General features: G+C 48.3%; 3 protein-coding genes across 3 annotated transcripts; 1 reads left to right on the top strand and 2 right to left on the bottom strand.

The window, feature by feature from the left end:
* Positions 1 to 6,609: 6,609 nt before the first annotated feature.
* Positions 6,610 to 7,029, top strand: F5891DRAFT_1180891 (uncharacterized protein; the record flags this gene model as incomplete). The annotated part of the gene is made up of 2 exons (XM_041365995.1): positions 6,610 to 6,633; positions 6,682 to 7,029. The coding sequence occupies 2 exons, from the start codon at positions 6,610 to 6,612 to the stop codon at positions 7,027 to 7,029; spliced, it is 372 nt and encodes a 123-aa protein (XP_041233442.1).
* Positions 7,030 to 7,727: 698 nt separating this feature from the next.
* F5891DRAFT_217247 (Vps5 C terminal like-domain-containing protein) lies at positions 7,728 to 10,386 on the bottom strand. The gene is made up of 10 exons (XM_041370944.1): positions 9,523 to 10,386; positions 9,341 to 9,472; positions 9,015 to 9,287; positions 8,864 to 8,962; positions 8,717 to 8,810; positions 8,493 to 8,663; positions 8,411 to 8,445; positions 8,209 to 8,358; positions 8,008 to 8,160; positions 7,728 to 7,957 (listed from the first exon to the last, which is right to left on the bottom strand). Exons 1-10 carry the CDS (start codon positions 10,309 to 10,311, stop codon positions 7,874 to 7,876), a joined length of 1,980 nt encoding a protein of 659 aa, XP_041233443.1. The 5' UTR covers positions 10,312 to 10,386; the 3' UTR covers positions 7,728 to 7,873.
* F5891DRAFT_1099104 (uncharacterized protein) lies at positions 10,377 to 13,137 on the bottom strand. Its single transcript, XM_041363553.1, has 12 exons — positions 12,857 to 13,137; positions 12,670 to 12,803; positions 12,530 to 12,620; positions 12,119 to 12,471; positions 11,952 to 12,063; positions 11,876 to 11,903; positions 11,792 to 11,824; positions 11,572 to 11,742; positions 11,065 to 11,521; positions 10,977 to 11,015; positions 10,688 to 10,926; positions 10,377 to 10,632 (listed from the first exon to the last, which is right to left on the bottom strand). The coding sequence occupies exons 1-12, from the start codon at positions 13,035 to 13,037 to the stop codon at positions 10,473 to 10,475; spliced, it is 1,998 nt and encodes a 665-aa protein (XP_041233444.1). The 5' UTR covers positions 13,038 to 13,137; the 3' UTR covers positions 10,377 to 10,472.
* Positions 13,138 to 13,204: the final 67 nt, after the last annotated feature.

Genomic DNA, 13,204 nt, shown 5'->3' on the forward strand with positions numbered 1-13,204 from the left:
CCCGCGCTTCACGCTGTACATGCGCGTCTCACTCATGCTTCATGCGCCACATCCATATCACCCTTTCATCATCACCCCACACCCATGGCGCACTATTCACACCAGAGTCACCCTCGCAATTCACCATGCTATGCTGCATTCTTGCGCCTTGTGCATGTGCACGCATTCCCACGCCTTTGCACCTCGCGCGCACCTGCGCCTTCCCGTGCTTTGCACCTCGCGCAATAATTCCTGCACTCGCGCATTCATCGCCCAACAACCCAAGCATTGTACATGCATCACACGCGCATACTATCACTCGACATCCTCACCACACGCGCGCTGAGTGGGGACACTCAGAATTTAAGTCCCTGGGAGATGTAGAGAATCATGCCTCTCATGGCGTGATATGGCAGTTTCCACTAGGGATTATACAGCACCAACTCGCAGCACCACTCTGTGTACTGTCCACAGCGATTCCTATAGGAGGCGCAGCTTTCCCGCGCTTCGCGATGTATGCGCGCGCGTTCCCGCGCTTGCGCGCCCTTTAGCGCCAGCCATCCAGATGCATCCACCCACTGTCCACCAAGCTCCCTAGTGCGTATATTTCCATTTCCTTTATTAGCATAGTTCCACCTTTATTTTTATCATGCATTCTCACTCATATATATATTTACATACCTACTCGGTAGCGCTTCGGCTCCGCTTGACCGCGCTTAGGCGCGCTATATAAGCGCCAGCAGTACATACTATTACTTACCTACTTTTCCTACTTTTCACTTACTAGTTACTACCCACTTACTACTTAGCAGAATATAGTAGAAAGCTATTCCTTTACATTTTGCACTCTTATATCTCTTATCTTGCTTTATATCACTACTTAAGCTTAGTTTCTCATTTCCGCATACGCGCGCGCACTTTCCCACGCTTCGCGCTAATACGCGCGCGCGTTCCCGCGCCTTTGTACCTTGCGCGCTCCTGCGCTTTCTCGCGCTTCGCTTAAGCGCACACTTCTAGATCCTTGCTGCACTCACTTCCCCTATAGGGTCGAACGCACTTGCTTCTCAAGTAACGCAGACTAGGCAGCGCGCGACCTTACAACTTTTACAGATACAGTCAGGAGCTTCTTTTGTTCCTCATTGTATTGTAGTTTCTACATCGGTGCTGACATTTCCTTGTTCTGGTCTTCAGGCTCGAACTTGACCATGCTTAGAGGAGCTGGTTGTCCATCGACATCATCATCCTCGTGGGGAGATTCGGTAGCTGGATTTCCCACTTCCGGTGCGTCATCGTCTGATAATTCTTCTATAATTGTTGACTTATGAGGAGCTTCCAGGCCTTGCAGGTCGTCTGTGTTGTGCTTTGCAGCAGTGACCTGTTTCTCTGGGAGAAATGTGTCTATCTTGACACGACTAGGCCCTTGCGGATCTCCTTCATCGAAGACGACGTCTCGCGACTCGAGGATGCGACCGGTTGGACGATGCAGGCATACATAGGCCTTTCGATGTTCGGCATACCCAAGGTTGACGCATTCGAGCGATTTCACACCGAGCTTCTGGCGTTTTTCATCAGGTATGTGTACATGGGCTTTGCACCCAAATACCCGGAGATGGGATACTGATGGTTTGTTCCCAGTGAACGCTTCGTGTGGTGTAATGTCTCCATCTATCGCACGAGTTGGAACCCGGTTCAATATGTGCGCCGAATATAGGATCGCATCTCCCCAATATGTGTTTGGCAGTCCGGCGTCTCGTAGCAAGCTGCGTGCCATTTCAACTAAGGTCCGATTCATCCGCTCTGCGACACCGTTCTCTTGTGGTGTGTATGCGTTTGTTTTCTCGTGATGGATGCCTTTTGACTCGAGATAGGATACAAATTGTTTTGATCCATATTCCCCCCCACCATCACTACGAAAATAGTTGGGGCGTTCTCCAGTCTCGGTCTCTGCACGTTCAAAGTATCCTTTGGTGAGTGCGAATGTTTCATCCTTGGTCTTCACAAGTTTAACCACGAGATGGTGTGAATAGGCATCTATGAATGTAACGAAGTATCGGAAGCCGGCGCGCGACACTGTTTCCATGGGTCCGCATACATCAGAGTATGTGCGATACAGGACTCCTGGGCTTTCGACATTTGATTTCGTTGGGATTGGGTTGCGGTGTTGCTTGCCTTCAAGGCAAGGCTGACACACTGCCTTATTGTGAGTACTTGAACCCTTTATGTTGATCCCATTGACCATATCTTTCGAAATTAACTTAGATATGGAGTCGAAATTTACGTGCCCAAGTCGTCGATGCCATGTGTCCAGAGTTGCACTCGAATGGAGCATGCGCGAGGTGAGAGCTGTTATGGGGACATCTGGATCGAGTGGAGCTGATGGTCCTTGCAGAATGTATGCATGTGCTTTCTCGCAGGGCTTTACTCGAAGGACGTATAGCGAGTTTCGCTTATGTGTGAGAGCGACGGTCTTTCCCTTTGCAAGGATCTTGCATTGGGAACCATCAAAGGTGACTTCGAGACCTTGTTTCGTGAGGCGGGGAACTGACAGAAGGTTCGCATTCAGGTCTGGTATGTGATAGACTTCCTGCAGGATGGAGTGGATGTACTCATTTTCACCAACATAGACGTTTATTTCAGCACGTCCGATACCTATCGCATCTATCGAGCGTCCATCTCCGATGATTACTTTTCCGGGTGGGTTCAGTGTGCGATATTTGATGAAAATTTCCCGCTGACACGTCATGTTTGCAGATGCGCCAGAGTCCACTATCCAATCATCTTTGGATGCGGATGTAGAGTGCCCATGTGCCATGAATAATTGGAGCGGTGTGTCATGGTCCGACGAAATGCGTGCGACCTTCGCAGATAGGTCCGTTTTTCCTTTGTCTTTGTCCACCTGCTTCCCACTCTTTTCAGCGTCTTCAGCAGCTTTCTTCTTTCGACAGTCCTTCTCCTCATGTCCAGGAATGTGGCAGTATGTGCACTTTTCCTTTGACTTCTTCTTGTCCTTATCCTTGCGCTTAGGCTTATTCTTTTGCGCAGGTCCCTTCGCAACGAGCGCAGATTGGCTATTGCTAGCCTGTCGTTGCCTTTCCTCTATCAGCACTTGGGCTATAACAGTTTCGGTGGTGAGTTTGTCACTACTGGACATTAGGATCGTTCGAAGGGTGGCATAGGATGAAGGTAAGGATATCACCATCACAACTGCGACCAGTGAATCGTCGAGCGGCTGACCAAGCGAGGACAGTATGAATGCCTTCTGTTGCATGGTGTTTAGCTGCGTTTCCATAGGAGATTCATCCGTCAAGGTACTTCGAAACAATTCGCCAATGAGTTGAGCAATTGTTTGCTTTCCTCTACCCTCGTATCGCTCACAGAGCTTCTTCCAGGCATCTTTAGCTATTGGCACATAGAGTATCCCATTCAAGGGATCATCTTTCAGCGTGAGAGCTATCTGAGCTCGTGCTTCCTTGTTCCTTGCTAACCATTCCTGGTGTTGAACAGGGTGCGTTGTGCTATCTGGCATCTTTTCACTTCCTTCAACAATTCCCCATAGTCCTCGAAGGTCAAGGATTAACTCGACACGGTACTTCCATAGTTGGAAGTTTGAACCGTCGTTTTCGAGGGATGGAATATCATATAGACGATTTGAGGCTTGTGCAGTTCTGCTTGTAGATGTAGAACTGGATGATATGGAAGGGATGTTCGAGGATGAAGCAGCTGCACCTGACTGGGCTGCAGACACTGAGGGTGTGTTCGACATTTAATTCTTGTTTCGGTTGATGTTCCTTTGTGGTACTGGATTGATTCTAAGCACCAGGGCTCATAACCTTTTGTTCGAGGATGCGACGGACGAAAGAATGACAGAAAGAATTCTATAAACGAAAGTAGTAAGTACTCAGTCTCAATAGTCGAAGACTTGGAGACTACTAGCTGACCTATAAACGAAAGTAGTAAGTACTAGAGTAGTAGTCAGTATCGTAGTAAAGAGTCTAAATAAATAATATCATACCTCAGTCTCAATAGTCGAAGACTGAGGTGCTAAGTAATATAAAACTTCTAATGAGCGCATAGCGTATTATGTAAGCGAGTGTTGTTTGTTGTTGTCCGAATCAAAGTTATCACTTATCTATAATCTTTCAACAGATCGAAAAGATCACACAAGATGGAGATGGTCTCGCTTTTAGTGGTGCCGAAGTCCGGTTCGGTTCGGTTCTTAGGCCTCTAAATGCGAACGCCGAACTGGACCATCGGTCGCGTTCAGGCAAGGAGGGCGAACGCTGGACCGGACCCTTATGAACGCGTTCACAAGCGTTCGGTTCAAGTTCAGAACGCGTTCGAACGCTCGAACGCTACATATAATTTGACAAAAATTGCAAGAAATACATGAACCGTAAATGAGTAGCTAAATTTCGTCCATGGCATAGTGTTCGTGAGCAGCAGCAAACTCAGCTTGAACCGTTGCAGAAATGTGGCCTTGACGGTACCCACTCTTCAATAACTGAAGGGCCTCGAATGTTGTTGGCAACAAACGATTACGGCGCGCAGTCCCAGTGATGCCGCCACTCGAAAAGGCTCGTTCAGATGCAACGGCAGAGCCTTGAATAGCGAGGTAATCCTTTGCAATGCGTGAGATGGTGGGATATTGAACGGAATGGTGCTAAAGGCATAATGAGTCAACTTGCAAGGAAATGCGATGCGAAAAAACTCACACCCCACCACGCCACTATATTCTCAACATCCTCTAATGGGGCAGCAAGGTAGTCGTCAAGCTCCTGGCGAGGTCTTCGATTTGCGGTGTCATTTGCGACACGAGTTTTGACAGCATCGCGCATCCAGCTATGGCCGTATGACCCATGGCGAGCAAGCGAGGCAGGAGCTGCAATAGACGGCTCTGCAGCAGCGGGCGAGGAGTTGTGATGATAATATTTGTCAAAAACCTTCCGCAAGCTTCTCATGCCCTCGTCGAAGTCGTGAGGCTCCCATTTACCCTTCGCATATGCCACCTTATAGTTAGGATCAAGCGCTACATTGTGCATTAGATAGGGCATCATAGTAAATAAAACACATACCGAGGCAAACAAAATAAACATCAGTTTCGTCAATCTTGTGGTACCATTTGCGAATATTGTCGAGGCCAGAGTTGATTGCGGATGAAAAGTCGTCAAACTTCGAAGAACTAGCCATGTTTTGCCAAGTTTGTTGGAGATACTCGAGGACTGGAATTGCGCGCCATACAGTAGGTTCACGAGTCGCCGAAAACGATTGTTGTGCATTGGCAGGTTCCTGGTTATACAGTAGGTTAATACAACATTTGAGACTCGACTGGACACTCGCACATACCTGAAGCACGTCGTGCATCAATTCCAACTTCTTCCATTCTTCGGCTGAAAGCTTGAATGCTCCATATGACTTGCCCTGCAAGTTTGGGACTTCGTCACTGTCATCCGCCAGTTGTATGAATCTATTCACCCCCTGCGGCAGATCAAATTGAGTTAGTATTGGGCATAGGGATAGAAACCAACTTACTTTGCGTAGCTTAAGGGTGCGCTCCAACATACCAAAGAGTGAGGCCCATCGCGTGCGAATCCATTTCAAAAGCTCAAGCTTCGGCTCATTGACCTCGACACAACACTGTTGAAAAAAAGTGCGTGCTTGGGGAGATTTCCGAATCTGCGTAACAAGTGCGAGGGCTTTTCCTGCGGTGTCGGCAACCTCGAAATCAGTCGTTTCATCATCGTCATCTTCATCGGCCATGTTCTTGAGGAGCACGCTTGCTGGTGTGGGTGCGACCTCCTCGACAAAGTGTTTCGCAGCTAAGTGCAAGGCGTGCTCCATACAGCTGAATAGTCGTGTTGCCAGCATCGCGGATTTTTTCTGTCGGTTTAACAGCTCGGCCTGAGCGAGACACAAAGGCAGTTAGCTTGCCATTGGATGCAGGAGGTGGAGGTGGAGGAAGCATGGGCGTGTCATCGTCAGGATCATTGTACCAATCGATGGCACTAGCATCCTTGAGTTGGCCGTCAGATCCAAGTGCGCACGACATTTGTGCAGCAAGGAGGGTGAAGATTGAACCTGTAGTAAGTAGCTCATTTATTCCAAATTTTATGATAAGAGATCAAAAAAATGACGCACCTTGAACATCCTGTTGCCATGCAATTACTTGGTGTTGAAGCTTGAAGTACCAGAACGAGAAACCTGAGAATATGTTCTGAAAATAAAGACCATTGAAGTCTGAATAAAGATTAACATTTGTTTAACATTAGGCTTACCAGAACATCGAGTAGATTACCAGGGAAGTCAGATCTCGCCAATGGAAATGTGTTGGGTGTTTTGGCTGCGAAGTCCGATCCGCTATTGATTGTCCCGAGATCGATCGACATGCCGGTTGCCAGAAGATCAGAGCAGATATATTGGTGGATCATGCAAAGAATATGAGAACACGTTCAGACGGGTTCGAACGGGTTCGAACGGGTTCACAGTATTCAGGCAGCAGCCGAACGCTGAACTTAATAATCAGTTCGGTCCTTATACTATTTCGAACCCAGGACCGAACCCACGGTCCGGTCCGGGAGGGTTCAGGTCCGAACCGAAGTTCAGAACCGGACTGCGGCATCACTACTCGCTTTCATGCACGTTTATAGCTTCGATCAAGTAAGTTTTCGTTCGTGTGTGTTGTCGGGGGCAGCTCAATCTTTTCAGAACGGACAGGTCGAAATCAAAGCTAAATTCCAGAATGCGTTCATCATGTGCAACGTTATCCGTTTTGTTTGGCAGGGGTTGCACCAAGAGTTCCTCGGCGAGACTGAGGAACAGCAAATCGAAAATCTGAAGTTCATGTGGGCACTCGCCGGCGCAGCGACGTTCTGCAGCCTCGACGAACAGTTCGAAGTCCAGGTGAAAGTGGATAGTTTTGGAGGAATGGGATCCAATCGCAAGTTCCTATATATCCTCAGTGCGATGAACAACCTTTCCGGGGACGAGCGAGTACAGTTTCACAACTTTTTGCGGTACGTGTTAGTGATTGGACCATCGCAGGCACCCTCGTAGATTCTATCAGATAGTAGTTTTCGATTGTACTAGTAATACTGGATAACGCATTTATTGTACTGATAATCTCACATCGCATTGATAATCTTCAAATCCCACATCTAAATGTGTGAAACTTGGCTCAGGGTTCAAACATAACCAAAACCAGGTATTTACGAACGAAATCTAGTAGATTTCGTGCTAACCAAAACGGCAACTCTCGCGAGAGTCTTACAAGAGTTTCAAACTATATTTCCACCGAGTCGGTTTTTTAGATGTAGGATACCCAGCACCTCGTTTTCGGTTCAAGTTTCGTGGGACCCTTTCAGCAGCGCTGTCAATGTATTCGCTAGCGATGTCTGGACCCAGGATAATGGCCCATTTTCTCGCTGGCAAGTTCATGCACGTCCTGCTCAGTCCGAAAGTTCTCCATTACTTCCTGCGTGTTCTCTTCAACACCAGAACTGCCGTTTCCCATAGCTTATTGTGGTTCACCGTGCGCCTGGTGTCAGTTATGAACCATTCAATAGTATGTGGGATCCTTCATTTACAACGCACAAAATTATCTATCTAACTGACACTGACTCCTCTTCTTCATGGGACCCTTACAGTTCACCAATTGATAGTCATGATGGTGCCTGTGGTAATATATGGTACAATCTTCGTATTATCCGGATCCGGATCCGCGAGAGCTAGAAGTCGACCGAGTATTTCATCTTCCCAGTCTCCCAGCATCAGCAGGTTCAATTTGGACGAAAGACGAATCGAAAGAAGCCGAGAATCTCCGAGCTTGATACGGCATGACCACAAAAACACCGACGTACGACACAAAGTATATCCGCAAACGATACATGTTATCACTTCGCTATGACTGTGAAACTTTACTCCCTTCGGAAGCAGCAACACGTTTCAGGAGAAGTTGTTGGTAGTTCTCCCATGTAGTAATGAGCTACGACAGTATTGAGGTCTCCATTGAAGGCGTCATATTACAGCACATACCTCTTTCTGTCTCGATATCATCCCGTCAAGGAAAGATTGCAAAGATATCTTGAAATCATCCACGCGCTCCTGCTCAAATCTTGCCATTTCAGATTTGATCAGCTTTGAGCACTGATCAAATTCGTGCTTGGCATCCAGAGCTCGACGTTCAGCCTGACCAACCGTAAGAATGTGCATGTCAAAAAAATGAAACGATCACACCTCTGATATTTGGCTAACGGTGTGGCTCATCCGATCCGTGGGGAGACGACCTTGAGCTCGAAGTCGTTCATGATTTTGTTTGACACGGCGGACGTCAGAATCAGCATTTTGCCATGCAGTGTACGTTCGCGTGCGAGAGTTGAAGGCCATCTGGAAAACAGAGTCAGGTGGAACGACGTATGAAGGACGTCGAGTGACCTACACGGACAGAGCTGATCAACCTTGAATATTCGTCCGCTCCAGACCAATTAATTAGTGCTAGAAAGGTAAAACAGTAGACTTACCGGTAGCTAAAAGGGTCATTATGTCCTGTTGCGACTGAATGGTCTGGACCTCCTCAGCCTTCCGCTGGACATCAGCCATGGCAGCCAAGAATTGCTCCAGTTGCTTTCCAATGTCTGAGAGTGACAGATCAGTGATCGCAGTGGCGAACTCCCCAGTTGCAGCAGCCAATTCTGCAAGGCAATCAAACAATGTACCGGCAACATATCGAAAGACAAAGACGCACCGGCTCGTTGCTTCGCAACAATTTCTATCGACTTTACTAAACCACGCAGCTGTGATTCGAGACCATCCAGATATGCACGCTGTCTATCGAACCACTGCGGGAATGCAAACTCAACATGCGTCGTGGTGAACAGGCCTCGTGACGAACCTCATCAGTTTCATGAAACCGCGGACCCGTCAAGGTTTGGCCAATAGATGCCATGAGTCCTCCCCTTTCGTGCGAAAGCTCGGCTTTCCTGTGTTTGATCTGTATATCGCTCAAGCCAAGGAAACTTAAGCAGCAGGACCGTATAACGCACGTCTAAAGAGAAAGTGTCACTTTCGAGGAAAAGCTTGAGGTCAGGGTCCTTTGCCAGCACTGGGTGATTGACAATCTTTTGGATACATTTCTCGAGAGCCAGTCGTCGCTGTTGTACAAATGTCTCATCGAAACGCCCAAATGGACTTTTCTCTGGTACAGGAGGGACAATGACACCCGGATTGTTGGCCGAAAGTGTTTCGTATAACCATAGGAAGTCTGAATACCGACGTAGCACAGAAAATGTCGACTTCTGGAAAAGCGGAGAGGTTGTCTAAGAAGTTCATTGAGTGATATTATCAGCAGCACGAAACAAAAGCAGCTCACTCGTGTGTGCACGGTATACATGGTGAACGCCCGAATGGGATCACCCACGCGCTGAGGATCATCGACCGAAATGACGAAGATAGGAGCTGATGAATCGCTTCTGCTCCCAGTAGAAGCGGGTGAAGTTGCTAACTGCTGCGCAATAGATACAGCAGTTCATGATCCATTGGGCAGACACCCACCTGTGGAGAGTTAATCCTGTCTATGCCCTTGAATTTAGCCGATTGGCCAATCGGCTTGTCGTCATCGTCTTCCTCATCGGCTGTAGTGTTTGCGACAGGCAAATGAACAGGTGGCAATGGATCATTCGTTCCCCAGTCAGACTGCCAACCTCGATGAGATTCCGCTTCCAATGCAACGCTTGCAAAGGTTTGATCGACTACTGGAGAGAAACTCCGCTCCAGTGGCGAGATAACAGCACGCTCTGGACTGTCGAAACGTGTGATAATTTTGGTAGAAGGAATAGTTGTAGTAAGGGATGGGGATGACTCCTGGTGAGGAGGTGTTACTGCCCCGACTGGCTCATCATCATGAGGAACGGGCGATTCTGATATAGGTTCGGAGACGGAAGTTGTTGCATGCTCTTCTGCGCTAGATGCATATGTGCTGAAGCCAGGTGTACGTGGGGAAGCAACGTCTGTCGGCGCTGTACTGTGTTCATCATCATGGTCCTCAGCAGTCACTGCAGCCGCATCTAGTGGGTCAGCTGCAATCAGGCTGTTCTGATCGCTGTGCCCGTGGTCGCCTGTTACGTATGACGCAGTCGTAGGCGTTGCACTAGTACTGCGTACTGGTTCATCCTCGAAGCCGGTCTTGTAGTAGTCGATATCATGATGCGTTGGCCCTGGCCCAGTATGGGAGAAACTAGACCATGGGTCTGGCGAAGAAGAACGTTTAGCAAATGGGTCTTCGAATGGATTTTCTTCGAGGACGTTCCGAGAGGGTGCGAGAAGATCATCAAAACTGTCCATGGAATGAAATGTGAAGGACTGAATATGGGTGGTGGGCCTTGGAGTTTGAGCACATATAGTAGTTGATCAAATTTTAGCGCGCTAAAACGAGTACCCAAGCATGTAATCACACAAAGTCTACTACATACAGTGACAAGATATATCCACGTCATAAGTGTCGACTACTCATATGGCATCTCCTCAACAGCATTTCCAAGAGATACCCAATCAGCAAGCACACTGCTGACGAAAGCTTGCTCATCATGAGCCAGATGCTGCACTAACTGGCTGAGCAAAGCATTCTCCTTATTATGCAGCACCACACGAAGCTCATGCCACATCCTAGAGAGCGTCAACAACCACAAAAAATGGCAGATGGCAGTCGTAAAACACTCACGAAGCACGAATAAACACTCTTCGGTTCAAGAGTGTAGCGATCGTCGCTTGGTCTTTCTCTATCAAACCAATAATTCGATCGGCGTCATCCTGCCAGCCGTCCTTCAAAGCAGCCTTTATACCTTCGAGTTTCATCGAATTCGAGTCAACTCGTTTCTTCAACCGGTCGACGTTATCGACCGAGAGACGGTCACGGCGGATGAACAGATCTCGCATCGCAATATACAGATCCCTTTGACTCTGCGCCATTGAAAATAAACGCATCAACAACCAGCTGGCGATTCGCTTACCTTCAGCGCTTCCAATGTCGAGTAGAGCAATGCATTCGTCTGAAGTGAAGTGTTCAATAAGCAAAACTAGATAGAGCAATACACTGACTCGTTGTTCCAGTAAATCAGATTGCCGTTGTGTATGGGAAGCAACGTGTGCAATCCCTTGTCGCACGCCATCACACAATTCGCACTCATCCCCCCTCCAACATCGTTCGTTCACTTCAACGACGGCCCTCAGCGCATTGGTCAGCCGCGCCAAGTCTGCCTGATCATCCGAATCAAGGTCGTCAGAAGGTGCAGTGCGCGAGGACAACATTGACAAAGAAGCAGCCAACGACGTTGTTGACGAAGCGGGTCCAGGTATATGATCATGGTTATGGTCATCCAAAGAAGGATGATGGGGGGAGAGGAAAGGGAAAGTGAAGTGAGCTGGTAAATAGGTGCGCCTGAGACTTGGAAGGATCCGTACCGCAGCTGATTCGCGTCTCTTTATTATGCGTTCTGCCAATACGCATATTCTCTGCCACTGCTCTATTAATGGACCGACCTTCCCCCGCACGAAACTTCAAAACTCTTCAGTGGACGGTTGAGATAATGAATATGTCGCACATACGCCAGTTTGTCTTCGAGGTCACTCGGGACGGTGATTTCTTCTATCCTGTCAACATGTTTGCTAACGGATTCTTCTTCCAGAGATACGGCGGTGTGCTTTCGCCAGTTCTCGAAGGATGGTTCCGAAAGGAACGTCGCAAGGAGACCGTCCTCCTTGATCACTGGATGGTTTCTGAACGACCTTCAATCAAGTATACCAGATGAGAGTGGTAGTCACATACATCACAGCGTTCAGAAACCTCGCAAGACCTTTCCTGTTACAAACATTTCAGATGTCCTGACTAGCAAGCACCATGTTTCCACACCTTCGTTGCTCAATAAACGCAGCGTCGGCTTCGATACACATGAGTCAAACCAAAGATAACAAAACACAGAGCTTACGCTGCACACGCTTGGGCGGAAGGGCAGGTAACAGACGGAAAGGGTATCGCCGCACCAAGCAGTCCCATAAAAACGCAAACTCTGAATACCGGCGATGAACAGGTGCGCCGTGCTAGGCACCATATAACATTAGTGTGTTGGGAAGGGATAAATGAGTGTCCTCTCACTTCAGTATTAATCTCGTACACCGTATACCGATTCAGGATGAATCCCTGCTGCCCTTGGATAGTCACATCCACAGTTTCTTGTGTCTTCCACCACTCCCTCGGCAACCCCGACCCCGCCAAACTTGATGCAGCTCCGCCATTGATCGTCGTTGCACTGCGAGGGGCAGCAAAGTCAGACCCTCCCCCATTGCTCCCAAATCGCGATATGCTCCACGGGTCCAGAGTGGCCTGCCTGTAGGTTGGGTAGGGAGAAGAGAGAGCCGAGGTGCTCGGTTGTAAGGTATCGAGGTGGAGAAATGGTTCGGGTAAACTGTTTTCTGCAGCACGGGCTGCGACTTGTTCCACGCTGGTGTCTACCCGAGCCCACTTATATATTAATGTAATTTATGGTTGAATAAACGAATCTCGCACCTTTGCCGGACTGGGCAAGGGCTAATAATGCAAGAGCCACGAAGAATTCTAGCTTGGACACCCTTGATCGAGAGCTTACGAGGTTCACGATCTGATATAGGATGAGCACCATTTGTCCCACCGCTAACTGCGTCACTCACTTTTTCTACCGTCGTTGCAGGCAATCCAGACGTCGACAAAACACGAGACAGTGCATTTACGGATGTCTCTCCAGAGTTTGTTGTATCTACGACGGCAAATGCCCTGTAATATGAATCTGGGACAGTCGCTTCCGCTGTCCAACCATCACTAGTCAGACGCAGCCAGAAAATTTGTTTCAATTCGCACCTAATACCGAGCTAAGAGAAGATGTCACACTCGGTATGGGTTGCGGGGAAGGCGATGGCGCAGCGCTCCACGGATCGTCATAAATTGAGGCAGCCAGCGGGTTCTCGTCGACGAAACTACCTCCAAGACCGTTGACAGGCGCGGAAGCATATCGCTGGGCTGGCCGCGGTGCGTTGAACATCTTGGCTGCGGCAAATTGTAGGTGATGGTAATGCGGACTCAACAGTTCAGTGTAGAAATGAATGAACTAAGAATCTCAAGCGGCCAAACAAGGCTGCCGCATGTTTGCAGCACCAATATCTATCAACTGCTGGGCCAATAATCTTGTAATGATTGAAATTTCCAACC

The sequence above is a fragment of the Suillus fuscotomentosus genome, assembly GCF_016647785.1.
Source record: "Suillus fuscotomentosus strain FC203 chromosome Unknown F5891scaffold_2, whole genome shotgun sequence".
NCBI classification, from domain to species: Eukaryota; Fungi; Basidiomycota; class Agaricomycetes; order Boletales; family Suillaceae; genus Suillus; species Suillus fuscotomentosus.

Coding starts and splice junctions, on each gene's coding strand:
- F5891DRAFT_217247 (XM_041370944.1), bottom strand. CDS start 10,311: ATGGACAGTTTTGATGATCTTCTCGCACCCTCTCGGAACGTCCTCGAA. Junction 9,288..9,340: donor TGTATACCGTGCACACACGA/GTGAGCTGCTTT, acceptor TGAACTTCTTAG/ACAACCTCTCCGCTTTTCCA. Junction 8,963..9,014: donor GTGACACTTTCTCTTTAGAC/GTGCGTTATACG, acceptor AGCGATATACAG/ATCAAACACAGGAAAGCCGA.
- F5891DRAFT_1099104 (XM_041363553.1), bottom strand. CDS start 13,037: ATGTTCAACGCACCGCGGCCAGCCCAGCGATATGCTTCCGCGCCTGTC. Junction 12,621..12,669: donor CTGCAACGACGGTAGAAAAA/GTGAGTGACGCA, acceptor ATCCTATATCAG/ATCGTGAACCTCGTAAGCTC. Junction 12,064..12,118: donor TGTACGAGATTAATACTGAA/GTGAGAGGACAC, acceptor TATGGTGCCTAG/CACGGCGCACCTGTTCATCG.